General features: G+C 38.6%; 1 protein-coding gene and 1 long non-coding RNA gene across 3 annotated transcripts in view; one reads left to right on the top strand and one right to left on the bottom strand.

Annotated features, from left to right (window-relative positions):
* The first annotated feature begins 347 nt into the window (after positions 1 to 347).
* The window catches only part of RGS22 (regulator of G protein signaling 22), a 182,870-nt gene continuing 156,161 nt past the window's right edge, over positions 348 to 27,056 (top strand). For both annotated transcript variants that reach the window (XM_082432682.1, XM_082432681.1), the window contains exons 1-3: positions 348 to 5,972; positions 6,473 to 6,501; positions 26,154 to 26,216. In XM_082432682.1, the coding sequence (XP_082288808.1) occupies positions 5,948 to 5,972; positions 6,473 to 6,501; positions 26,154 to 26,216 (117 nt within the window). In that variant the 5' untranslated portion in view covers positions 348 to 5,947. The remainder of the gene's footprint in view (positions 5,973 to 6,472; positions 6,502 to 26,153; positions 26,217 to 27,056) is intronic.
* On the bottom strand, positions 13,148 to 21,448 carry LOC309646458. Its single transcript, XR_014255380.1, has 2 exons — positions 19,608 to 21,448; positions 13,148 to 13,524 (listed from the first exon to the last, which is right to left on the bottom strand). It is a non-coding gene; the product is annotated as an uncharacterized lncRNA (long non-coding RNA).

Raw genomic sequence — 27,056 nt, 5'->3', positions numbered from 1 at the left:
TTCATTTTTTTAAAAAAAGTAGAGATGGGGCTTCCCTGGTGGCGCAGTGGTTGAAAATCTGCCTGCCAATGCAGGGGACACGGGTTCGAGCCCTGGTCTGGGAAGATCCCACATGCCGTGGAGCAACTAGGCCCATGAGCCACAATTACTGAGCCTGCGCGTCTGGAGCCTGTGCTCCGCAACAAGAGAGGCCGCGATAGTGAGAGGCCCGCGCACGGCGATGAAGAGTGGCCCCCGCTTGCCACAACTAGAGAAAGCCCTCGCACAGAAACGAAGACCCAACACAGCCATAAATAAATAAATAAATTAATAAATTAATAAAGTAATTAATTAATTTAAAAAAAAAAAAGTAGAGGAGGGGAGAAAAAAAAGGAGGAGAAAAAGAAAAAATAATGTATTCTCTATTTGTAAAAATTACAAAACCCTAGAGCAATATTAGAGTTTTAAAACTTTAGGGAAGCGTTAAAAAATTGAATTATCTCATCAGTTTGTGAAAGAAACAAAGTAATGTAATGGAATATATTGACAATTAGAATAAATCTAAACCAGCAGGTCCAGAGGGTAGTTATCTTGAATAAGTTAAGAAATTGCCTAATGAATGTATTAAACTAATTATGTTCCTTCTTCAAAAAATTATGAACTGTTAAGTGAAAAAATTAAAAAAAGAATGCCGTTTTCTAGTTAAGTGTGATACGGAGTGTATGTAGTTGTTATCCAGTATTGATACGTAATTTCACAAAAAGGAAAGAATCAGTGATTATCAAAAAGAAAATGTAAAGAAACAATATATAAATGTTATAACTGCCACAACTGCAGTTATTTTAGGGATTGGAATGGGGGATGGTATTGTATATCATCAGATGTTGAGTTGCCATCCAGCTCCTAGGAAAAACATTCTACTGCATTATCCTGTCATTTTGATTCATTTATTCATGAATAAAAATGATTCATGTAAAAATTAAGGATATAGTTTAGCTATGTGGAAATAAGTGAAAACAACCCAAATGAGAACAAGCAAAGGCTATTTATTCAGAGCTTGTTTTAGCAAAGGAGTCAGCCACCATCATTTGCATGTGGCAGTGGCTCAAAGGCAGGCAAGAGAGTGGGAAAGCTGTATAGTGAAAAAAGGGGAGAACTTCAGGTGTGCTCTGATTGGAGTTTGTTAGCAGGGGAAGCTGGAAGTGGGCTATCTAGAATCCTATGTTACTAGTTAGGGAAGCATATTTGGTTTTCTCTGGTTGGTCCCGAGTTGGAAGTGAGGGCAAAAATGAGAGAAACTGGCAGTTATTGATGAAGTCCTGACCATTTGGGGCTTATTGCTGCAGAAGTTGTGGCTTGGCTTCCCAGGCTGGTTGCTACAGAGGTTATTAAAGTTCTCTTGTCATATATGGTCTGGCCATTGTCCATTTGTACAGTCAGACTTTCTATTAAATATCCCATTACTATCAAAAATTAAAATCACAATGGTAATATGAATTTCATCCCGTTGATGCTATTCCTGTTCACATTTAGAAAGGTTTGGAACTAGGCTTAAGTTTGACCCTACCACACCAAACCCAAGAAACGACCAATAAGTTGAAATCACTAAACAGGTAGGATGCCTGAAAAATCTGCTGTTGACTGTCAAGGAGATATATACACATACACTCCAGTCTCTCCAGCAGTACCTGTGAGAATCGTTGGATAAATCCCTGTAGCTTCTCACCCTGAGCAGGCTACAAAGAATAGCCCTAATGCAAATTAATCCTTGCAGTTCAGATCAGCCCTTGTGACTTTCGGTTTAGGATTCATATTTGGAGACCTGATCATTTTTCTTTGTCTACAGCACCTTTACATGATATCACTTCTGTCCTGTTCCGCAGTTTCGTCACAGTTTTAGCTATTTTGCAGGGAGACTGTCTGAGATGCTCTCCAAGATTCCCCCCAATTGACTTTAGGTGTACTACAAAGTCTATGTTTTAGTAAGTCTATCCCAAATACATCCTTCAAATTCTCTAATAATATGTCCAGAATCAGAAGAGAATAAACAAAAACTTAATTCCATTTACGTAGATATAGGTCTTATTACAAACGTGGTTTTGAACTGCCTAGGTTTTCAACAATGGTATAGACTACTAGTAAAAAAAAAAAAAAAAAAAAAAAAGGCCTTTTTGGAAATACTAGCTAGTTTTGGGGGCAGAAACATAATAAAATGTGTTAAAAGTAAGTAAAATATAGTCATCAGGGAAATACAAATCAAAACCACAAAGAGATACCACTTCACACCCAGTAGGATGGCTAGAATCAAAAAGACAGATGATAACAAGTGTGAGAGAAGCTGTGGTAAAATCAGAACCCTCATCCACTGCTGGTGGCAATATAAGATGGTACAGCCAATTTGGAAAATAGTCTTGTAGTTCCTTAAAAATTAAACAGGGCTGCCAAACAAACATAGAATTACCACATTACCTAGCAATTCCACTCCTAGGTATATATCCAAGAGAAATGAAAACATGTCCACACAAAAACCTGTACACAAATGCTCACAGCAGCATTATTCATAATGGCTAAAAAGTAGAAACAATCCAAATGACTATCAACTGATGAATGGCCAAATTGTGGCATAGCCATACAATTGAATATTGTTCAGCAACAAAAAGGAATGAAGAACTGATTCATGCCACAACATGGATGAATCTTAAAAACATTATGCTAAGTGAAAGAAACCAGTCACAAAAGACCAATATGTGGTGTGATTCCATTTATATGAAATGTCCAGAATAGGCAAATATATAGAGACAGAAGGTAGATTAGTGGGTGCATAGGGTTTGGGTGGGGACGGGATAATAGGGGTGACAGCTAAGAGTATGAGGTTTCTTTGAGGTGATGAAAATGTTCTAAAACTGATTGTGGTGATGGTTGCACAACTCTGAATATACTAAAACCCACTGAATCATACAGTTTAAATAGGTGAATTTTATGATATATGAATTCCATCTCAATAAAACTGTTACCAAAAAAAATCATCGAAACATTAGAATAGCTTCTTATCTAAGCATTTGGGTTCAAGTAACTGCCTTTCTGATTCTTATGCTGTTTTTTAAAATCTCTAATGAGATTATTTTTAGCGAGAAAAGCTGCCTAGCCTGGTTGTTAGAGAAAAAGCTTTGGATGAGACAGGCCTGGATGAGTTGGTGGTTTCAACACTTTCAGGCTTTGCTTGTCTTTGAGCAAATTTTATAAGTCCAAGTCTCAGTTTCTTAAATTGTTGAGGATAATATCAATCTCCCATGGTTATGGTTATTGTTAGAGGCCCACAGCCTGTGCAATAAGTGTTAGCCACACTTAATGTGAAAACAAATTATTGTCTTCTCATCAGTATGGCTACCTAAAACAGGAATTAACGTATCTTGTCTGTGAGCAGGGCAGAATGACTGCAATGGAGAGAAGATGTTTCAACAAATATGTACTGAGCAGTGGCACTCAGTAGTGGGTGCTGGGTGGGGGGTTGTTAAAAGAACATGAATCTCCTTCACCCCCAGGAGTTTACTGTCTGGTGAGTGGCACTGAGCGTAGAGGGTATCCCTTTAAGACATGAGTTTGTACCAACTACACAGGAGCAAGAGGAGAGGTCAATGAAAGGAGCTCACATGAAGGTATTCTGGAGATGACACCCAAGCTGAGTATTGAAGAATGAGAAAATTTAGCCTGATAAAGAAAGGCCAGAAGGGCTTCCCTGGTGACAGAAAAACGGTGCAAGCAAATGCCTGAAAAGCTCGTTTGTCGACTCTCAAATTTATATCTCCCAAATTCCAGGCTTCTATATCAACTGCAAACTCAAAATCTTTGCTTTGCATGGCTAATAGGCTTCTTAACCTCTCTCCTACCTGTGTTCCTCTCACAGCTTTCTCCATCTCCAATGATTGCAACTCCATCCTCCTGGCTGCTCATGGCAAAAACCTTGGAATTATTCTCAACTACTTTCATTCCAACATCCACTTTGTCAGGGAATCATCTTGGCCCTACCTTTAAATATATGCAGAATTTGAGTCCATCTCAAACCTGTTACTCAAACCTGCTACTCCCCTGCTCCTCCCCTGCTCTGAGCCACCCGCTCTTGTCTGCTACTACCTGGCCCATCTGCATTCGCTATACAGCACCCAGAGCGATCATTTTCAAATAAAAGTAAAATCGTGGTACTTCTTTGTTCAAACTCCTATAGTTCGTGTTTCACTCAGAATGAAAGCCAGAGTCCGTATGAGGGCCGACAAAGCCACTGTTGATTTGTTCCCTCACCCATCCCCTTCCTGTTCTCCTCACTAGTCTCCCTTGACTTCATTTGGCCCGCTGATTCTGTTTGGCCAAGGTAGTGGTTTATTGCTTTATTTTTTTGTCTTTGCCTATGTACTGCTGAAGAGGAAATAAATATAACTAAGCAGGTGTTAGGGTTTCTTGCAGTACCAGCACCCCTTGTCTTACTTCTTGTTTGCTTAAGCACTCACACACCTGCAGGCCCTAGGAGGCAAATGTGGAGCCACTGAGGGTTTCAAGTAGGTCACATTTGCATTTGGATAATTTTGCTTTCAGCATGGAGAATGGACTTAAGGGGAACTCTACTGGAAGCAACGACCGAGGGACAAGTTAGGAAGTTTTTTACTACAGTCCAAATGGCAGCCTGTGCTAGGACTCTGGTTGTTAGTGGGAAAGGAGAGAAGGTTCCAGAAATACTTCAAGGTAGAATTGGCAGGACCTAGTGCTTGAGTGAATATGGTGTTTCTGGCTTGAGTCACTTGGTGGAAGAAGGTATCGCTTACTGAATATGGGATTTATGTAAGAAGATGAAATTTGAAAATAAGAAATGGGAAAAATTGTGAATTTCCCTTTGGACATTTTGATTTGGAAGCATCCAGGAAGAGCTACCACGGGTAGAAATTGGATTTAGGGTTCTCAGGTTCAGGGGGAGAGCTCTGGGCTGGAACCTTGAGTTAGCCACGACGTTGCTAGAAACGCTCACTTTTCCCTAATTAGAGGTATTGTTTTTCTTTTTTCAAATTTCACTCTTCACTTAAACTCCTCTATCATAACTTTTCCGGGAACATACACTATGGGCAACCTCAGTATATTGTCCCCTCTTCATGATTCCTTCGGTAATTTTAAAATCTTAGCTATCTTGAGAATTTGGCTGCCCTAACCGATTGGAGGAAAAGTGTGAGGACGATCTGGTTCCTAAAGCACGTGAATATTTAACTTTTTATACAGGCAGTCATATAACTGAACGCGCTCAAGAGCTGTGTGTGGCGAGTACTCGCCCTCCTTCGGTACCTAGAAAACTCTTCCCTTCCTTCCTCGTCTTCTCAGGACGAGCCAGAGAGGCCTCCATCCCCGCACCCGCTCGGAGCCGGTCTTTTCTTACTGTGGACGGTGTGGGCGGAGCTTGTGCGGGAGCTTGTGCGGGGAGAACAGGCCTGAGCCGCAGTCACCACAGTAACGAGACCCCAGCTAGTTCGGGCTCTAAGGGCGTTGCGTCTCCAGGGCCCTAGCGGTGGCAGCGCGGGGGTCTGGGCGCGCGTCGTCCCACAGCCGTTGGCGGCGGGGTCGGCCCCTGACCCGAAGGGGGGCGGGCTGGGACGGACGGCGTACCTTCCTCGGCCCGTGGGGGGCCCGAAAGGCGCGTGACTGCCCACTGCTCGGCGCGCGCCGTCCCGCAGCCGTTGGCGGCGGGGCCGGCCCCTGGCCCGAAGGAGGACGGGCTGGGGCGGACGGCGTACCTTCCTCGGCCCGGGGAGCCCGAAAGGCGCGTGACTGCCCGCTGCTCGGCGCCCGCATTGTCTCAGTTCCATAGCAACTCGGGCCGGGCGGGGCCACAGCGGCCGGCGCAGTCCGGGGCCGCGCGCCGCTCCGCGTCGGCATCCGTTCCCGGGGCCTGACGGCCCGCACGGGTGCCGGGGGCGCGGGCAGGGGCGGCGGCATGCCCGAGAGGCGGCTCACCGCCGGTAGGTGGGGCGGCCGGGGTCGGTGTCGGGGCCGGGGCGCGCGGGCCGCTGCTCTCGCCCGCGGGGCGGCCCCACTGCGCACCGCCTCTGGGTTCCCGCGCGTCCCGTAGCACTGGCTCCAGAGTTCTCTCACCGCATTTTGTAAGGAATTTAACCCCTCAACCCTTTCCCAGTGCTTCGTTGGCCCCGTCCTATTTTATCTTGCTTAGTTCTCCGTTTTGCAGCGGGAGTAATGGAGGCCTCCGTCTATTAAGGTTAACTCCGGGGTCAACAGTCAATTAGTGACCAAGCTGAATTCCAGAGGCCTTTCCTCCCCACTTCCACCTTGAATTCCAACTTAAAATTCAGTCCATGTGCAGAGAATGAACAGAGGGCCAAGAGTTTTACTGAGCTTGCCCACGTATAAAGCAGCAGGGCTAAGTGCTGTCTCAAATTATTTCATTTACTTTAAAAGGAAATCAGATTTGAGTGAGATAATGTAATATTTTATCTTGTTTCAGAGCCACCAACTATTACAGAAGAAGGATTTGTAAGTACAATTTAGAGGGCTACTTTTTTTTTTTCTTGGCTTTTTTTAAAAATAGCAAATCACAGATCATTAAAAAAAAAGCTGTTTTCTTCTTTTTGTCAGATGAGTATAATAGAGGCTTCCGTTTCATAACAAGGGTGCTGAGTACAAGAATTGCTTATTTTTTAACAGGTACATTTTTAAGAAGGGGCCAACTGATTTTTATGGTGGATGCTATTCATTGTTAAAGTTCTTTTACATAAATGGCCGCATTTAATTTTGCTGAACTTGTTAATGACTCCATGAGTGGTAGACTTCATCTCCATGGTTTTGTTGTGATGGGGCTGTGCAGTTCCTGGTTACAGTAAACATTAGTAGGTGGCATTGATTGATAATAAGTGGTCTATTTACGGCTATAATTCCTTTAAAAATGTGCTAAATATTTTCTCAGGTCAGACTTCTGGAGAGTTGAGTAATAATAAGTACTTGGCCAAGTACATTGTAATTGTTGTCATTTAGGGGAGTGCTATATCTAGGGTGGTGGGCTCTGCTGTGGTTCCCACAGTGTATTTAAGGAACTTGCCCAAGGTTATACATTAGCTAGGAGGCCGTAGAGCCTCATTCCTACTAAGGTTTGATTCCAGCAGTTCTAACCACTTCTCTAGATTATTTGCTTATGTCCTACAGCACTTATTTCTCTTGTTGGTCAATTATCTTATTTGCTTTTGACTTTTTATTCAACAAACGTGAGTGCCTCTACATTCACAGTGCAGTGCTAGATGCTGAGGATAAGTCTCCAAAAGTTCACAGTCTAGTAGGGGCTATGAGAATGGAGGCTCTCTGCTAGCTTCATTTGCTAGTATTTTCCACTTTCACCCTTCCAGACCTTTGGTCCACCATTGAGAGAGGGAGACCAAAATAGAGGCACAAAGAGTGTGTCAGAAACTCCAACCATCTTCCTGTTGCCTTGGCATCTCTCTGTGTAGTGGCAAATTTCTTTAATCTGCTTCCTGAACTGTTCTTCACATCAGCAGGAGGTAGGTAAGCATTTCTGGAGATAACCCTTTCCCATACAACTCCAGCACGAACTCTGACAAGCACCCAGCGGCATTACCCTTTGAGCTGTCTGCTAACCTCTCCAGGTCTTTTCCCAACTTATGGGAACTCATAACATCTTGAAGATTCTACTAGCCACTACACTTCCTCTTGGTTTCTTTGTACCACTGTCTCCCAGTTATCCCATCTCTCATTTTTATGTCCCCCTTTCTGGCTTCTCTTTTTTCCTTACCCATGAAAGTGTTGACCTTCTTCAGGATTCTCTGGGAGGACTCCTCTTCTCCTCCTATGGCTTCAGCTACTCTTATTTCACAGGACTCCCAGATCTACACATCTCCAGCCCACACACCTCTTACGATGCTAGAACTCTGTATCTATTGGGTTATTGGACACTTACATCATCTGGATGTCCCTGCATCACTTCAATAGTCTAAACTGAATTAATCACCCCACCCCATTCTATCTTTCTTCCTCTTTTTCTTATTTTGGTTAATGGTGCCACTGGCCATTCAGTCACCCACATCAGAACCTTTCTTCCCTTTTCTTCACCTCCCACCTGCGGTCATTTAGCAGGTTCCTTTCATAGCCAGATCTTTTTCTCCATCCTCAGCGCTGTCTTATTCAGGCCCTCATCCCTGAGCATGGACTTTGGCAGCAGTCCTCCCTGATATCACTGCCTCCAATATTCCCTCTGCCAACTTCAATTTTCCTTTGCCTAAGGCTTAAAGAGCAGACTCCTGTGCGTCCGCTCTGCTGGATTACTTGCTATGGCTTTGCTCTGCCTTTATATTTTTCCTTCTCCCATCAGTCCTACCTTGGCTATCAGATTGCTGTTAACTCTTTAAAAAATTACCATGTTACTCAATTACTCAGAGCTTTATTAATCCTACTATTTACTGAATGCTGGCTGCATGTTAATATTTAACCTCAAAACAACTCTATTAGGTGGTTATTAACACCCACATTTCACAGGTGAGGAAGTCAGTGTTCACAGAGGCTAACTAACTTGGCTTGGGGCCACACATCTAGTAACTGGCAGAGCCACAATGTCAAAAGCCTCCCTTTAGCATTCAAAATCTTTTCTACAACGTTTCAGCCTTCTTTAAACCTTACCTTCCGATACTTTCTATGTGATAAAGACAATGTTCATACCATTTTAGGTTTATAAAGTACTTCCACATGCCCTCTGCTCCAGCCAAACTGCCCTGCTTGCTTCCTTGCCTTTGCTGTTGAGTTTTGTCTCAGTTGCCCTTCCCCATCCATTTCACAGTCTTGCACATGCTTCAAGGTTCAGCTCATCTCCTCCGTGAAACCTTTCCAACCTAAAATCATCCAGATTGCCTTTGAGCCCTGTGCAGCTTTCAGTTGTGACCAGTTTGTGACCAGATCCTCAAATTCATATGCTCACCAAGCATTATCTATAGGTTAATTAATTCATATGTCTTGCACATAATATTTGTCTCTGTTTTTCAAAAGTATAAAAGTATTTTTTTCTCATTAATATTTTTAGAAGAAATTGTGTGACAGAGATCTCTGGTTTCCCAAAATCCATTCTACCATTTTCCATAATACATGCCAGACATATTACTCTCCAAAATAATTACAACATTTTCTAGCCTCCCTTGCAGCTAAATGTAACCAAATTCTGCTTACAATGGAATGTAAGCAGAAGTGTTGTGTCATACTTCTGAAAAGCTGATGTTTACAGAGATTAAATAACTCACCCCTGGGTCACACAGCTAGTAACTGGTCAGGCCACAATTAGAACCTGTGTCATTCTGACTGTAATACTCAGATAAATGTAAAGGGAGAGAACATGCCCTTCGTCTTGTTTCCTGCTGGCTGAAATGAGGATGTGATCCTGGAGCTGAAGCAGCCATCTTGGATTCTGAGATAGAAGTGGCATCTTGAGGATGGCGGAGTCACAAGATCAAAGGAGCCTGGGTTCCTGATATGTTGGGAAGCCAGTATGCCAGTTCTGAACTGCTTATAATTACATGAGAGAAATAAACTTTTGTGTTATTTAAATAGTGTTTTCTTGGTTTTCCATTACTGGCAGCAGAGTCCTGTTCTAATATAAAGTGCTTCCATAGTCATAGGAACTTTTTGCTTATTTCATTTTCTCAACCAGTGATCTAAAAACTACAGTGCTATTAAGTATGTCTGCAAAATATTTTAACCCTACGTCTTCAAATGAGAGAATAACATTTAGAATAAATCATTTGTTGTCAGGGACACATTGCCTTGTATATATTTTAACTTTTTGTTTGTAAATTTTGCAATTTCTTAACAAAATTGTGAACTCCTGGAGGGTTAGTGTTGTGACTCAGTACACCTTAATATTCCCTATAGTTAATAGAACAATTCCCAGAATATGTTATTAGATGATTAATAAATTAGTGTAATTGCTTCACTTACAATTTTTTGCAAAGCTTCATTTGATATATATTCTATATTTTCTATTTTAGCATTTTTAAGTAGCATTTTTTCTACTTTAGTGTCTTTATTAACTTTGGTCTTTGATAATTTTCTCAGGGAAAATATATACAAAAAACTTACATATTCAGTTTTCTCATTAGTTCCTTTGGGGGTATATTTTTAATTATATAAGCAATGTATAAATACATTCCTGTAAATAATTCAAATAATAAAAGTGATAAAGTGAATGCTTCTCTTCATTACTTCCCTCAATCCCATACTCTTTTTCATATTCCATAAAAATTGAAGTATAAATCTGTCATAGCAAGAATAGTAGAGTTCAGACCGCTTTATGATACATTGAGATTTGATTATGTGTTAGGTATACATTGAGAAAAGTTTAAATTTTAGAGTGACCCCTAAAATTGTTTTTGACTTTAAAATAGAAAATAAATTAGTATTAAAGACTTAAGTACTTGACTCTTTAAATTCAAAATAATATTTTTTTATTGTGCCTTAAAAATTGAAACTATGCAGATATGTCATGCTTCAAAAATAGTCTTTGTAGAGTAAAAATTTTGTAGTATAATGATCTATTTTGTTGAAGGATTTCTGATATATAAAACTCAGTTTCAACTTTAAAAGCAGATGCCATTTAAAAAAGAAAAGTTTTTTTAAAAAAGCAGATGCTCTTTATTTATACCATAAAATTGAGACTGTAGTTTCAAGCAGTATTTTCTGTATTTTACTTGTTAAAAATGGTATTTATTTTTAGTTAATCTTTAGTCTGTTTAAATTCATATTCTGTTATTTGTATAGGGTGAATGAATTTATTATAAACACAGAGCATTTCCCAAGCATGAGGATATTCTCATTATTCTAATGTAATATGCAAAAAAATCCATATGTTCCAGTCCTCATGAACAAGACTGTCTAATTATATGAACATTAATGACCAACTGGTATTTGTCTTTTCAGATTGTAAATATGGCTGACTGCACATCAGTTGGTTGAATGAACTGTGAGCGCACACTCGGTTGACACGCTAGGTGGCGTTATGTGGAAGTGGTGGAGGGCAGGGGCAGGTGGATGGAGGTACCATCCTGCTTCCCTGCTCACTTTCTTTTTAGAGGGTGCAGAGCGAGGTGCGAGAAGTGTTTCCAACAAGTCATTTGGAAACTGAGACTGGTCCTAGAGGTCCTCTGGAAAGTGTAGGCTGTTTGGAATCCTTCCATCTCTGTGGAGTCCAGTTCTCTGGTTGGAATCAAATTCTCTAATGCTTTTTGGAACTGCAGAAAGTGCGTTAGAAGTTCCATCAATATGATAGTCAACAAGTATATCATTAAGCAACAACTTGCACTTCTCATTGTATTAGGCACTACTGGGGACACACACTGTCCGTCGCTATTCCCAAAAGTTGTATACCTTCTGATTGGCGAGGTGGCCTTTAATATGAAACAATGAGGACACACAGTTTATATTTAAGTGTGAATTTTGAGGTTTAAACCAAAAGCACATTTAGAGAAGCTTTCTATCCGTAGGTAAGGTGTGGCATGGGAGAAAAGGTGATAAAGAGTGTGAGATACTCTCTTTTAAATTAGGATATCAGATTGTAAGAACTTTTGTACAGGGAGGAAGCCTTACGGTATTTCACCAAATGAATTGACTGAAGCCAAGTAGGTATAATTAGACAGTGTGATTGGATAAAAAGGGAATTGAGAGCTTCCTTTACCTTCTCCAGGCCTTTGAGAATTTCCTCCAGGAGAGAGCGTGAGAACAGAAACCAAATGGAAAAGTACCGCGGGGTAGATGCTGATTGTAATATGTGATGATAACCCTTGGTATCAAAGGAGATCCATACTTTTGTTCTTCATTGCTTGAGCCACTCTTATTTTCTCCTTCCTTCATAAACTATATTCATAATACAATATACAATTTTGCGATCCCGTGAGGATCTGATAAATGGGCTTTTGGCTCTTAAGTTTCCAAAGTGCCTTGGATCTATGCAAGATATACTTTCAACAAGCCACTTTGTGAAGTTTGTTTCCCCTTGTGTTCTCTTTTTGTTTTTCTTTTTTGGCAACATCTCTGCTTTTTATTTTATTGATGTTGCTTTATTAGAGTCTTTCTTAGGTTATCAGTCTCTTCTCTTTAGGTTTCATGTCCTCAGTATAATCATTCAAGCATTCACTCAACAAAAGTGTAAGCATCTATTATCTGAAGCATTGGGATTTTTTTTTATTGAAGTATAGTTTATTTACAATGATATGTCAGTTTCAGGAGTACAGCAAAGTGATTCAGTTATACATATATATTCTTTTTCAGATTCTTTTAGCATTGGGAATTTTCAAAGTGAGTAAGAAACAGTCTTTTTCCTCCAGAAATTCACAGTCCAGAGAGTGAGATATCTAAACAGACAATTATAGTCTGAAGTATTAAAAGATATGATAGGGTAAACATATCATAGGGGAAACATCACATTTCTTCTCTTCTTTTGGAGAAGAAAAAAGGATAGGTGGGTAAATAAGAGGAGAAAAGATTTTCCAAGTAGAATAATCAGCATGCGCCAAGGTGCAGAACTATTAAAAAAATTGCTATGACTGCAGCATGGTAGTATGAGATGAGGCTAGACAGCTGGGCAGGAACTAAATTGCATTCGTCATAAGCCATTTGTTGTGTGTTAGAAAAGGATGGGGGATTGGGAGACAGGTGGAACTCTTGTATTGATTATGGTGGTGTTAGGAAGATTGATCTCTACTGTAATGGTGATAAGGAGAGGTAGGAAGATGAGGTTTGGCATGTTATGGGCAGAAGGGTGAAGCAGAGGTCCCAGGGGTCTGACCATTAGTGCATGGGATCGCAGGGTAGTGGTCAGAAGATTGTCAGATAACCAGGGACTGATTCTAGATGTGGTGATAATGATTTGGGATCTATCATTTAGTACACAGGAGGCTAAGAAGGCTGTCCATAAGTGCAGAGAAACATGATACTGTTTCCTTGTACATAAGTCCTCCCATCCCAACATTTTTTTAATGAAAAAATTTAAACATATAGGAGAGTTAAAAGAACTGTATGGTGAATACCTATATACCCATCACCAAGGTTTCACAGTTATTAGCATTTTGCTACATTTGCTTTTTCATGTTTCTGTCCTTCTGTCCATCACACCGTTTGTCCATCAATCCATTTTATCTTTTTATGTATTTCAGAGTATAAGCTGCAGACATTGATATGATACAGATCACCCCTAAACATTTCAGCATTTTATATCATAAACTAGTGTTCAATATTAGTTTATGGTTCTTATGTTGAGGTAAAATTTATGCACAGTGAAATGGAAAACTTTTGAGTCCCATTTGACAAATTTTGACAAATGTATACACCTGTGTAATCCAAACCTCCATCAAATATAGAACATTTCCATAATCTTAGAAAGTCCTTTCATGCCTCCTTCCAGTTGATCCTTCCTCCATTCTCCAAAGACCACTGTCCTATTTTTTCACCATTGGATTATAGATTCAAATTCATATAAGTGGAATCATACAGTTAGTTTTCTTTTGTGTAAAATTACTTTTGCTCAGCATAATGTTTTTTTTTTAAACATCTTTATTGAAGTATAATTGCCTTACAATGGTGTGTTAGCTTCTGCTTTATAACAAAGTGAATCAGTTATACATATACAATATGTTCCCATTTCTCTTCCCTCTTGCATCTCCCTCCCTCCCACCCTCCCCATCCCACCTCTCTAGGTGGTCACAAAGCACCGAGCTGATCTCCCTGTGCTATGCGGCTGCTTCCCACTAGCTATCTATTTTACATTTGGTAGTGTATATATGTCCATGACACTCTCTTACCCTGTCACATCTCACCCCACCCCCTCCCCATATCCTTAAGTCCATTCTCTAGTAGGTCTGTGTCTTTATTCCCGTCTTGCCACTAGGTTCTTCATGGCCTTTTTTTTTTTTTTTCCTTAGATTCCGTATATATGTGTTAGCATACTGTATTTGTTTTTCTCTTTCTGACTTACTTCACTCTGTATGACAGACTCTAGGTCCATCCACCTCATTACAAATACCTCCATTTCATTTCTTTTTATGGCTGAGTAATATTCCATTGTATATATGTGCCACATCTTCTTTATCCATTCATCTGTCGATGGACATTTAGGTTGCTTCCATATCCTGGCTATTGTAAATAGAGCTGCAATGAACATTTTGGTACATGACTCTTTTTGACCTATGGTTTTCTCAGGGTATATGCCCAGTAGTGGGATTGCTGGGTTGTATGGTAGTTCTATTTGTAGTTTTTTAAGGAACCTCCATACTGTTCTCCATAGTGGCTGTATCAATTTACATTCCCACCAACAGTGCAAGAGTGTTCCCTTTCCTCCACACCCTCTCCAGCATTTATTGTTTCTAGATTTTTTGATGATGGCCATTTTGACCGGTGTGAGATGATATTTCATTGTAGTTTTGATTTGCATTTCTCTAATGATTAATGATGTTGAGCATTCTTTCATGTGTCTGTAGGCCATCTGTATATCTTCTTTGGAGAAATGTCTATTTAGGTCTTCTGCCCATTTGTGGATTGGGTTGTTCGTTTTTTTGTTATTGAGCTGCATGAGCTGCTTGTAAATCTTGGAGATTAATCCTTTGTCAGTTGCTTCATTTGCAAATATTTTCTCCCATTCTGAGGGTTGTCTTTTGGTCTTGTTTATGGTTTCCTTTGCTGTGCAAAAGCTTTTAAGTTTCATTAGGTCCCATTTGTTTATTTGTGTTCTTATTTCCATTTCTCTGGGAGCTGGGTCAAAAAGAATCTTGCTGTGATGTATGTCATAGAGTGTTCTGCCTATGTTTTCCTCTAAGAGTTTGATAGTGTCTGGCCTTACACTTAGGTCTTTAATCCATTTTGAGTTTATTTTTGTGCATGGTGTCAGGGAGTGTTCTAATTTCATACTTTTACATGTACCTGTCCAATTTTCCCAGCACCACTTATTGAAGAGGCTGTCTTTTCTCCACTGTATATGCTTGCCTCCTTTATCAAAGATAAGGTGACCATATGTGTGTGGGTTTATCTCTGGGCTTTCTATCCTGTTCCATTGATCTATATTTCTGTTTTTGTGCCAGTACCAAACTGTCTTGATTACTGAAGCTTTGTAATATAGTCTGAAGTCAGGGAGCCTGATTCCCCCAGCTCCATTTTTCGTTCTCAAGATTGCTTTGGCTATTCGTGGTCTTTTGTGTTTCCATACAAATTGTGAAATTTTTTGTTCTAGTTCTGTGAAAAATGCCAGTGGTAGTTTGATAGGGATTGCATTGAATCTGTAGATTGCTTTGGGTAGTATAGTCATTTTCACAATGTTGATTCTTCCAATCCAGGAACATGGTATATCTCTCCATCTATTTGTATCATCTTTAATTTCTTTCATCAGTGTCTTATAATTTTCTGCATACAGGTCTTTTGTCTCCTTAGGTAGGTTTATTCCTAGATATTTTATTCTTTTTGTTGCAATGGTAAATGGGAGTGTTTTCTTAATTTCACTTTCAGATTTTTTGTCATTAGTGTATAGAAATGCAAGAGATTTCTGTGCATTAATTTTGTATCCTGCTACTTTACCAAATTCATTGATTAGCTCTAGGAGTTTTCTGGTAGCATCTTTAGGATTCTCTATGTATAGTATCATATCATCTGCAAATAGTGACAGCTTTACTTCTTCTTTTCCAATTTGGATTCCTTTTATTTCTTTGTCTTCTCTGATTGCTGTGGCTAACACTTCCAAAACTATGTTGAATAATAGTGGTGAGAATGGGCAACCTTGTCTTGTTCCTGATCTTAGTGGAAATGGTTTCAGTTTTTCACCATTGAGGACAATGTTGGCTGTGGATTTGTCATATATGGCCTTTATTATGTTGAGGAAAGTTCCCTCTATGCCTACTTTCTGCAGGGCTTTTATCATAAATGGGTGTTGAATTTTGTCGAAAGCTTTCTCTGCATCTATTGAGATGATCATATGGTTTTTCTCCTTCAATTTGTTAATATGGTGTATCACATTGATTGATTTGCGTATGTTGAAGAATCCTTGCATTCCTGGGATAAACCCCACTTGATCATGGTGTCTGATCCTTTTAATGTGCTGTTGGATTCTGTTTGCTAGTATTTTGTTGAGGATTTTTGCATCTATGTTCATCAGTGATATTGGCCTGTAGTTTTCTTTCTTTGTGACATCTTTGTCTGGTTTTGGTATCAGGGTGATGGTGGCCACGTGAATGAGTTTGGGAGTGTTCCTCCCTCTGCAATATTTTGGAAGAGTTTGAGAAGGATAGGTGTTAGCTCTTCTCTAAATGTTTGATAGAATTCGCCTGTGAAGCCATCTGGTCCTGGGCTTTTGTTTGTTGGAAGGTTTTTAATCACAGTTTCAATTTCAGTGCTTGTGATTGGTCTGTTCATATTTTCTATTTCTTCCTGGTTCAGTCTCGGCAGTTTGTGCATTTCTAAGAATCTGTCCATTTCTTCCAGGTTGCCCATTTTATTGGCATAGAGTTGCTTGTAGTAATCTCTCATGATCTTTTGTATTTCTGCAGTGTCAATGGTTACTTCTCCTTTTTCATTTCTAATTCTATTGATTTGAATCTTCTCCCTTTTTCTCTTGATGAGTCTGGCTAATGGTTTATCAATTTTGTTTATCTTCTCAAAGAACCAGCTTTTAGTTTCATTGATTTTTGCTATTGTTTCCTTCATTTCTTTTTCATTTATTTCTGACCTAATCTTTATGATTTCTTTCCTTCTGCTGGCTTTGGGGTTTTTTTGTTCTTCTTTCTCTAATTGCTTTAGGTGCAAGGTTAGGTTGTTTATTCGAGATGTTTCCTGTTTCTTGAGATAGGCTTGTATTGCTATAAACTTCCCTCTTAGCACTGCTTTTGCTGCGTCCCATAGGTTTTGGGTCGTCGTATCTCCATTGTCATTTGTTTCTAGGTATTTTTTGATTTCCCCTTTGATTTCTTCAGTGTTCACTTCGTTATTAAGTAGTGTATTGTGTAGCTTCCATGTGTTTGTATTTTTTATAGATCTTTTCCTGTAATTGATATCTAGTCTCATAGCGTTGTGGTTGGAAAAGATACTTGATACGATATCAATTTTCTTAAATTTACCAAGGCTTGATTTGTGACCCAAGATATGATCTATCCTGGAAAATGTTCCATGAGCACTTGAGAAAAATGTGTATTCTGTTGTTTTTGGGTGGAATGTCCTATAAATATCAATTAAGTCCATCTTGTTTAATGTATCATTTAAAGCTTGTGTTTCCTTATTTATTTTCATTTTGGATGATCTGTCCATTGGTGAAAGTGGGGTGTTAAAGTCCCCTACTATGATTGTGTTGCTGTCGATTTCCCCTTTTATGACTGTTAGTATTTGCCTTATGTATTGAGGTGCTCCTATGTTGGGTGCATAAATATTTACAATTGTTATACCTTCCTCTTGGATCGATCCCTTGATCATTATATAGTGTCCTTTGTCTCTTGTAATAGTCTTTATTTTAAAGTCTATTTTGTCTGATATGAGAATTGCTACTCCAGCTTTCTTTGGATTTCCATTTGCATGGAATATCTTTTTCCATCCCCTCACTTTCAGTCTGTATGTGTCTCTAGGTCTGAAGTGGGTCTCTTGTAGACAGCATATATATGGGTCTTGTTTTTGTATCCATTCAGCCAGCCTGTGTCTTTTGGTGGGAGCATTAATCCATTTACATTCAAGGTAATTATCGATATCTATGTTCCTATTACCATTTTCTTAAATGTTTTGGGTTTGTTATTGTAGGTGTTTTCCTTCTCTTGTGTTTCTTGCCTAGAGAAGTTCCTTTAGCATTTGTTGTAAAGCTGGTTTGGTGGTGCTGAACTCTCTCAGCTTTTGCTTGTCTGTAAAGGTTTTAATTTCTCCATCACATCTGAATGAGATCCTTGCTGGGTAGAGTAATCTTGGTTGTAGGTTTTTCTCCTTCATCACTTTAAGTATATCCTGCCACTCCCTTCTGGCTTGCAGAGTTTCTGCTGAAAGATCAGATGTTAACCTTATGGGTGTTCCCTTGTGTGTTATTTGTTGTTTTTCCCTTGCTGCCTTTAATATGTTTTCCTTATATTTAATTTTTGACAGTTTGATTAATATGTGTCTTGGCGTGTTTCTCCTTGGGTTTATCCTGTATGGGATTCTCTGTGCTTCCAGGAGTTGATTAACTATTTCCTTTCCCATATTAGGGAAGTTTTCAACTATAATCTCTTCAAATATTTTCTCAGTCCCTTTCTTTTTCTCTTCTTCTTCTGGTACCCCTATAATTCGAATGTTGGTGCGTTTAATGTTGTCCCAGAGGTCTCTGAGACTGTCCTCAGTTCTTTTCATTCTTTTTTCTTTATCCTGCTCTGCAGTAGTTATTTCCACCATTTTATCTTCCAGGTCACTTATCCTTTCTTCTGCCTCAGTTATTCTGCTATTGATCCCATCTAGAGTATTTTTAATTTCATTTATTATGTTTTTCATCGTTGCTTGGTTCCTCTTTAGTTCTTCTACGTCCTTGTTAAATGTTTCTTGCATTTTGTCTATTCTATTTCCAAGATTTTGGATCATCCTTACTATCATTATTCTGAATTCTTTTTCAGGTAGACTACCTATTTCCTCTTCATTTGTTAAATCTGGAGTGTTTTGACCCTGCTCCTTCATCTGCTGTGTGTTTTTCTGTCGTCTCATTTTGCTTATCTTACTGTGTTTGGGGTCTCCTTTTCACAGGCTGCAGGTTCGTAGTTCCCGTTGTTTTTGGTATCTGTCCCCAGTGGCTAAGGTTGGGTCAGTGGGTTGTGTAGGCTTCCTGGTGGAGGGAACTAGTGCCTGAGCTCTGGTGGATGAGGCTGGATCTTGTCTTTCTGGTGGGCACGTCCACGTCTGGTGGTGTATTTTGGGGTGTCTGGGGCCTTATTATGATTTTAGGCAGCCTCTGTGCTAATGGATGGGGCTGTGTTCCTGTCTTGCTAGTTGTTTGGCATAGGGTGTTCAGCACTGTAGCTTGCTGGTCATTGAGTGATGCTGGGTCTTGATGTTGAGATGGAGATCTCTGAGAGATTTTTGCCGTTTTGTATTACGTGGAGCTGGGAGGTCTCTTGTGGACCAGTGTCCTGAAGTTGGCTCTCCCACCTCAGAGGTACGGCCCTGATGCCTGGCTGGAGCACCAAGAGCCTTTCGTCCACACGGCTTAATCTAGTCCCCAAATCTCCACGAGGCACAGAAAACAAAATAAAATAAAACAAAAACTCTTCAAAAATGCATTGGCAATGAAGTCAATCCTCCTCACATAGGTCTTCTTAAAATTAGGTCATCTAGGCTTCATTCTCACAGAAGGTCAGAAAAGGCTATCCCGGGAAAGGAAAGAAGCCATCTGCAGCCTTGCCCCACCTCAAACGAGAAGACAGCTTAGGTGTTTCCTGGGGAGGGCCGGGTTTTGCCACATCTGGATGCATAACTAGTTAGCCCTCCATATGAAAAGCTTTTTCTTTCTCCTTTGTGCTTTGTCTCCTTTCCCTTGCTCAGAGGGTGCCGCATGCAGAGGCCTCACACCCGGCCCTTCAGACCAGAGTTCCTGGTGCAAAACGGCAGCCCGGACACAGCTCCACGGGCGTCTCAGCATAATGTTTTTGAAATTCTCCATGTTGTTGCATGATTCTGGCATGTACATAATTTTTTATTGTGGTAAAATATACATAAAATTAAACTTAACATTTTAACCATTTTTAAGTGTATGATTTCAATGGCATTAAGCACATTCACATTGTGCAACCATCACCACTATCCATCTCTAGAACTTTTTCATCATCCCAAACTGAAACCCTGTACCCTTTAAACAATAACTTCCAATTACCCCTCCTCTAGCCTCCAGTTACCATTATTCTACTTTCTGTCTTTATGGATTTGCCTAGTCTAAGTAACTCATATAAGTGGAATAATACAATATTTGTCCTTCTGTGTACGGCTTATGTCATTTAGCCTGACATTTTCAAGGATCATCCATGTCATTGCATGTATCAGAATTTCATTCCTTTTTAAGGCTGAGTAATATTCTATTATATATACATACCATATTTTGTTTATCCTTTCACACATCAGTGGACATTTGGGTTATTTCCACCTTTTGGGTGTTGTGAATAATGGTGCTAGGAACACAGGTGTACAGATATCTGTATGAGACCCTGCCTTCAGTTCTTCTTATACCCAGAAGTAGATTGCTGGATTATATGGTAATTATATGTTTAACTTTTTGAGGAATGATGGCTGTACCATTTCACATTCCTGTCAGCAATGCACAAGGGTTCCAATTTCTCCACATTCTCACCAGCACTTGTTATTTTCATTTTTAAAAAAAAATCGTAGCCATCCTAGTAGATGTGAAGTGATATCTTGTTGCGGTTTTGATTTGCATTCTCTTGTTACTATTGTTGTTGAGTATCTTTCCATGTGCTTGTTGACCATTTGTGTATCTTCTTTGGAGAAATGTCTATTCAAGTCCTTTTCCCGTTAAAAAATTGGGGATTTTTTATGTTTTTCTAGCTTAGTTCTTTATATATTCTGGATATTAAACCCTTATCAGCTATATGATTTGCAAATATTTTCTCAGATTCTGTAGTTTGTCTTTTTACTTTCCTAGTGGACTCCTTTGATTCAAAAGTTTTTAATTTTCATGAAGTCCCATTTATTTATTTATTTTTTGCTCATGCTTTAGATGTCATATTAAAGAATCCATTGCCAAATCCAAGGTCATGAAGGTTTATCCTTATGTTTTCTTCTAAGTATTTTATAGTTTTAGCCCTTATGTTTAGGTCTTTGATCCATTTTGAGTTAATTTTTGTATATGGTATAAGGGAAAGGTCCAACTTCATTCTTTGGCATGTGGCTATCCAGTTTTCCTAGCACCATTTGTTGAAAAAAATGTTCTTTCTCCACTGAATTGTCATAGCACTCTTGTTGAAAATTATTTGACCATATATGAGAGGATTTATTTCTGGACTCTTTTCTATTCCAATGGTCTGTATGTCTGTCTTTATGCCAGTACCACTTTATTTTGATAACTGTAGTTTTGTAGTAAGTATTGAAATCAGGATATATGAATCCTTCAGTTTTTGTTCTTTTTCAATATTATTTTGGATGTTTGCAGTCCCTTGAAGTTCATTGTGAATTTTAGGATGGGTTTTTCATTTCTGCAAAAAAAAAGGCATTGGGATTTTGATGGAGAGTGTATTAAATCTGTAGATTGCTTTGGGTAGTATTGTCATCTTAGCAATATGGTCTTTCAGTCCATGAACGTGGCATGTCTTTCCATTTATTTATATCTTCTCTAATTTCTTTCAGCAATTTTTTAGTTCAGTGTACAAGTCTTTGCCTCCTTGGTTGTTATTCTTTTCTCTGCTACTGAAATGAATTATTTTCTTAATTTCCTTTTTTGATGCACATAACTTTTTTAAAAAAATTTATTTATTTATTTATTTATTTATTTATTTTTGGCTGCATCAGGTCTTAGTTGCAGCATGTGGGATCATTTCGTTTGGGCACATGGGCTCTTCGTTGTGGCGCACAGGCTCTTTGTTGTGGTGCATGGGGTCTTTGTTGCAGCGCGCAAGCCTCTCTCTAGTTGTGGTGCATGGGCTTCTCTCTAGTTGTGGCATGTGGGCTCCAGAGGGCATGCGCTCAGTAGTTGTGGCACATGGGGCTCTCTAGTTGTGGCGCATGGGCTTAGTTGCCCCTCAGCATGTGGGATCTTAATTCCCTGACCAGGGATCGAACCCACGTCCCCTGCATTGGAAGGCAGATTCTTAACCACTGGACCACCAGGGCAGTCCCCTGAGGTGTATAACTTTTTAATATTAGGTTTTATGCTTGAGATGACTGTATGTAATTTCTAATCAAGACTTTCAGTGTTGATTTTTTAATATTCTTGTATAGTCTCTCTTGGTGAGAAACTGTATCTCCTAATAGGTATTAACATTTTTTAGACTTTTTTACAACCATTCAAAACTGCAGGAGTTGAAATTAAATTTTAAATTTAACAGTACTCCCTCTTTTCATGACAAATACAATGTTAAAAATTCTTAGGAAAAACAAATTTAGAAGTCAATAAAATGTTTCAGTTATTTCAAAATAATGATGAAACTCTATACTGCAGTATATTGCATATATTTTTCAAGTGATTGCCTTGTATCTAGCTGGTATACTACTACAAGGATCCATCAGTTGCCAGCAGACAGAAATATCTGTTGTATGTGAAGGCCAGATTTGGAGCCATCATCCTTCCAGGGTCTCCCCTCCCCCTTTCCTTCAAGCTGTTAGCACCTTTTGGCTGTGAACTGTCTTCTTGGACATCTCAAACAGAAACTCCTCCAGCAGCTTCGTAGCGCAGTGGTATGCTCTGCAGCTAGCTAATAAATCCATGTCCAGGGGCTTGAGCAGCTCTTTGGCTATGCTCAGTGTCTGGGTGTGGGATGTGTCTGATAAATCACTGACTCCAGGGAAAGGAGTTGGATCTGAGGAGTCCCAAACAAGTTTGCTCACAACCAGAGGTCACCATCCTGGGAGCACCAGCCATCCCTGACTGTGCCTGGTAGCCTTGAGGTCTGAAGAGGTCCACTTTCACTTGACCCATTGAATTCCATTGTCTGCACACCACCACGTGTCATGGCCATACCGGGTGGGAGGCTCTGGTCTAGTGACTGGCCTGTTTAGAAAGGAGAAAAGAAAGAATTTATATGTACTTTAGGAAGAAGAAGTAAAAATAGGTCCATCCTGATAGGCTTAGACCTTATTTCCAAAATTATACCTATCTCCTGATCGATGATAGCATTCCCAGTCTAAAGTGTGTCAGTTTAGGATTCTGCATTGGAAATTAGATGAATGGCTTTGGTTAATGTGTGAATGGCTTAAAAGGAAGTTGGAAACTTGGATTATTTTTCTAGTTGTGCCATTAGCTAACTGATTACTATGTTTTGCTTTCCAACCTCTCTTTCCTCATGCATTTCTCTCTTTACTCTGCATTATTGCCTCTCGTGTATACTTCTAAATATAGAATTTGAAGTTATTTGAAATATAATTCAAATGCCATTTTCCCCACTTGATTCTTTTCTGATTCCCCCTACCAAATAATATCTTTCCCTCCTTTGGGAGGAAACGTTTTATGTTGTAATTTTCTTATGGCATGTATTGTATTCTTTCTTGGACTATGGTTTTTGTCTGTATTTATCTCATTTCCTCTTCCTTGTTTAGAAGGTCTCTGTATATCTTGCATCTTTTAGAGTTGTGAAGAAGTTGTAGTTTATCTCATTTGAGAGTCCAGCAAAATGATTTTTTAAGCAATAAAATTTTTTACCTATTAGAATTAGCAAGCACATATAAACTATTTTGTTTAACCCTCTGTCAGGAAGAAATTTGAGAAGTTTGGACTAAAAATGGAAAAGCTGACTTCACTTTCACAGATGGCGCACCTGTAATACATGAAAAAACAGGTTTCAAGAGTGCATTCAATTCTGAAAAAATGTTCCTGCCTTCCATTGCATCATTCTGCAGAGAATCTGTGTTGCAAATTTTGCAGCCAGGTTCATGGAATGATGTAATGGAGGAATTGATTGTAACTCAATTTTCTTCTTGATTGTACCACTAACCGTCACCAGTTTATTGGTTATTTGGAAGATATTAAACCTGAATATGGAGACTTAGTTCATTTTACTACAGCCAAGTGACTGGATTGTGGAAATTTATTGCGAGTAACTGAGCTGCTTCTCCAGATCAAGGCCTTAAAAAAATTTTTTTTAAACTAAAGCGTTTGGAGAATAAAGGGTTTATCAGATTCTCATAGGTTCACAGGACTTTATTACTGATGTGACAAGATATCAGAACACAGTGAACTAGAAACTGCAGTGGGAAAATATGCTCAATTATTTAGAGAGGTGCAGGACTTCCCATTAACGTGTGACAAGAGGATTGAGCAGATGGCACTTGAAGGCTACACTTATTTGCATTGGGGAACTAACTGCCCTGATATCAGCAGAAACTCTTATGGTTAATATTGGTAGAAATTAAGATACAGTTTCAGAAAAGAAATACAGATTTTGATGTATTTGAATAATAACGTCCATGGTTGTAAGTGCAAACTGAGGATGTGACTGAACACCCAGGGAATGCCCTCTTGTGTGGTGCCTCAGGGGGACCTGAGGGAGCTGAGAGCACATTGCTTACCAAGGGTCAGGGCAGTGCTGCTGGAGTCAGGTGTGTGGGCTGGTACCGCCTGAGAACTCCTGTCCATCTATCCGGAGATGAGTTCACAAATTGAGAGTAAATGTTTAGAAACCTTACAGTAATTTGTCTGACAGAGTATGGAATTTAATAATAAAAATGTTGGGCTTGTATTATGTATATTTTTATTTCACTTTCTAATAATTCATTCTTATTGTATTTTACAAAAGTTATCTGTCTGAAATCGATTAGGGAGAAAACAAAACAAAACAGGTACTTCATCACAGGTGGCTTGGAAAGCATTGATTAGAGTCTCTTAGAAGTGTGAGGCATCTGTAAATGAATATATGAATCTGAGGATTCTGTAGAAATTTCTGGCAATGTGACTGACCAAATTCTAGGTGACATTTAGGTCTATGAGGATTTATGAAATACGCATTTTGTTTTATTGCTAAAAATTAAAAACGAAATGGCTCTTTTAGAAAAACTAACAGGGACTGTACTCCATTACAGTTACTAATTTAAAATACTCAACTTTCCCATCTGTGGATTTTTGATCATGAGCCCAGTAGTGTAAAATTTGGCCACACTTATTGTAGTACAATGCCTTTACCTAGGAAATTTACCCAGGAAATCCTAAAAATATTTATTGAATTATTTATTAGTTTGCTAAATGAAAATTAAAGTAACTCTGAAAGGTGAAATTCAAAAGATGATTAGACTTTTAGCCTCCACCAAATGTTATCTGCCTTGTTCTGCTGTATTTGACCTGTGCCAATCAGAATTTTTTTGAGCATGTATTACTAAAGTACCACTATGAGGGCAGTATGTTTGTGAGATCCTGAGTTTGATATTGTTGTTTTAATCAGCTGAGATTTTTAGTAAACTAAATCCTTAGTTGTTCTAACCAGTTCATATTTTTACTAAGTTCTTTGATATAAATCCTATAAGTGATTGTTCATAAGTCTATTCTGATACTGCAATTACTTAAAGAAATTACCCTGAAAATCTGTTTTCCAAAGTAGGTGTTAATATACTATAATATCTTCCTTATACTTTCACACTATACTTCAACAAATTTTTAAAAGTTGGCCCGTATAAGAAGAAAATAATCAGCCATATGGAAATAATAGCATTGTGTCGTATTGTCAACTTTCATGTTAGATTTGTGAAACTGAAATATAATTACGAATAACAAAATAAACACACGTACTATACAACAGGGTATGTGATGATGTGCTTTTGACACAATGGAAACAATTACTAATAAAATAAGGTGTTTTATTTGGAAGAGAGACTTTGTTATTGGCAGTGGCTTTCCAGTTTGCCAACTTCAAAAGTGACTACGTTGGTGGATGAGATAGTTATGGAAAAAAAATGTATACAATCCTTATTCTTAGAACACATGCATTGTCAAAGTTTCTTCATGCAAAAGTTACGCAGGACCCAGATTACTAAAACTGTCTCATTCTAAGGGGGAGGAAGTGGAATATTTTCTTCACTTAGTTTATCACTTCTTTTAGGCAATTCATGAAATTCTTCATTCTGAATTTCATCTTAACCCCAAACACTGGTTCTGTCTTTATTGACTCTGCCTTTATTCTTATGAAATAAGTATATTTAATAAGTCCATGGGAAATTTACTGTGTGTAGTATTTTGTACTTGTTGACGTTTCTTTGAGCATCGTGCTATATTTCTCATGTGCTCTGTTTTCCAGCTAAGTACAGTGGCATCCTTTTAAGAGGATGCTCCATTCTATTTTCTTATTTCTTCCTTCCAGAGATTGTAACACTGTGTTCTATTTATAGTGAGGGTTCACTCTTGACTGACTGAAAATAATTTGAAGATCTACATTATAATCTGTTGGTATCAGAATTAGAGAATAATATTGGCATGTTTTAAGACATTTTAGTGTAAGCATAATATTGTTTCTGTATTTTTGCAGGAAGATTCTTTGGCAACAGATGATTTCCTTGTGGACTACTTTAATGAATTCCTAAGCCTTCCAGTGAGTGTATTATTATGTTCTGTGGAATATATTATCAAAGCAAAATATTGTAAACACTGGATTATCTTGTGAGACAAATTTATCAGGGATAATATTTTTTTAAATACTAATTAAAGCATTTAGATAAAGTTTTGCCTTTTTATGGAGTTAATCATTTGGGTTTGAATCATATTTAGGAATTATTCTTATTGAAGAAGCTGGGTCAGTTATACTACAATAAAAGTAAATAAATAAAGAAAAGGAAAAAAGAAACCTGGGATTTTTCGAACAATCAAAAGCATTCTGTACAGAATTGGATACAGTTGTATTTGGGTATCATTTTACACTTTAAACTGAGGTGATGAGGAGAGAATATAAAAAAATTTAAGAAACTAAATTTCTTGCCTCTAGGCAATTATTGTCATCCTCTTGGACAGATATTAAAGTGGAATTTGTGTTTAAGGAAACTAGCGTTTTATGTCAATAGTAAATAAGACTCGAGACACTGTTGTTGGTGTAGCATAGGTAGATGCCAAATAAGAGTTTTGGTCTTAGACAACAGTGACTGGTAGAGTAAGTATTGAGGGATTTAGGAAAAGTGAAATGGGGATGCATTAAAAACACTTATACTGTTGTATAGAAATAAAGTTCATCAGGAATGTCAGATGAAAGAAAGTTAGATAAGAAATGGTTTTTATTATTGTTATGGAAACTTTTTTCATTCAAATACTTACTAGGCAAAATTTGAAATATAAAAAGTCACAAATAATTTTAAAGCGACTGGACCCTAAAATGAGTAATCTCTTAAATCCCAACCACTGAAAATGATTTTTGAAGGGAACGTATTAGATGTATTTTTTT

The sequence above is a fragment of the Balaenoptera physalus genome (assembly GCF_965194825.1).
Source record: "Balaenoptera physalus genome assembly, chromosome: 17".
In the NCBI taxonomy this organism is placed as follows: domain Eukaryota; kingdom Metazoa; phylum Chordata; class Mammalia; order Artiodactyla; family Balaenopteridae; genus Balaenoptera; species Balaenoptera physalus.
This window is presented reverse-complemented; position numbering and strand designations above follow the sequence as displayed.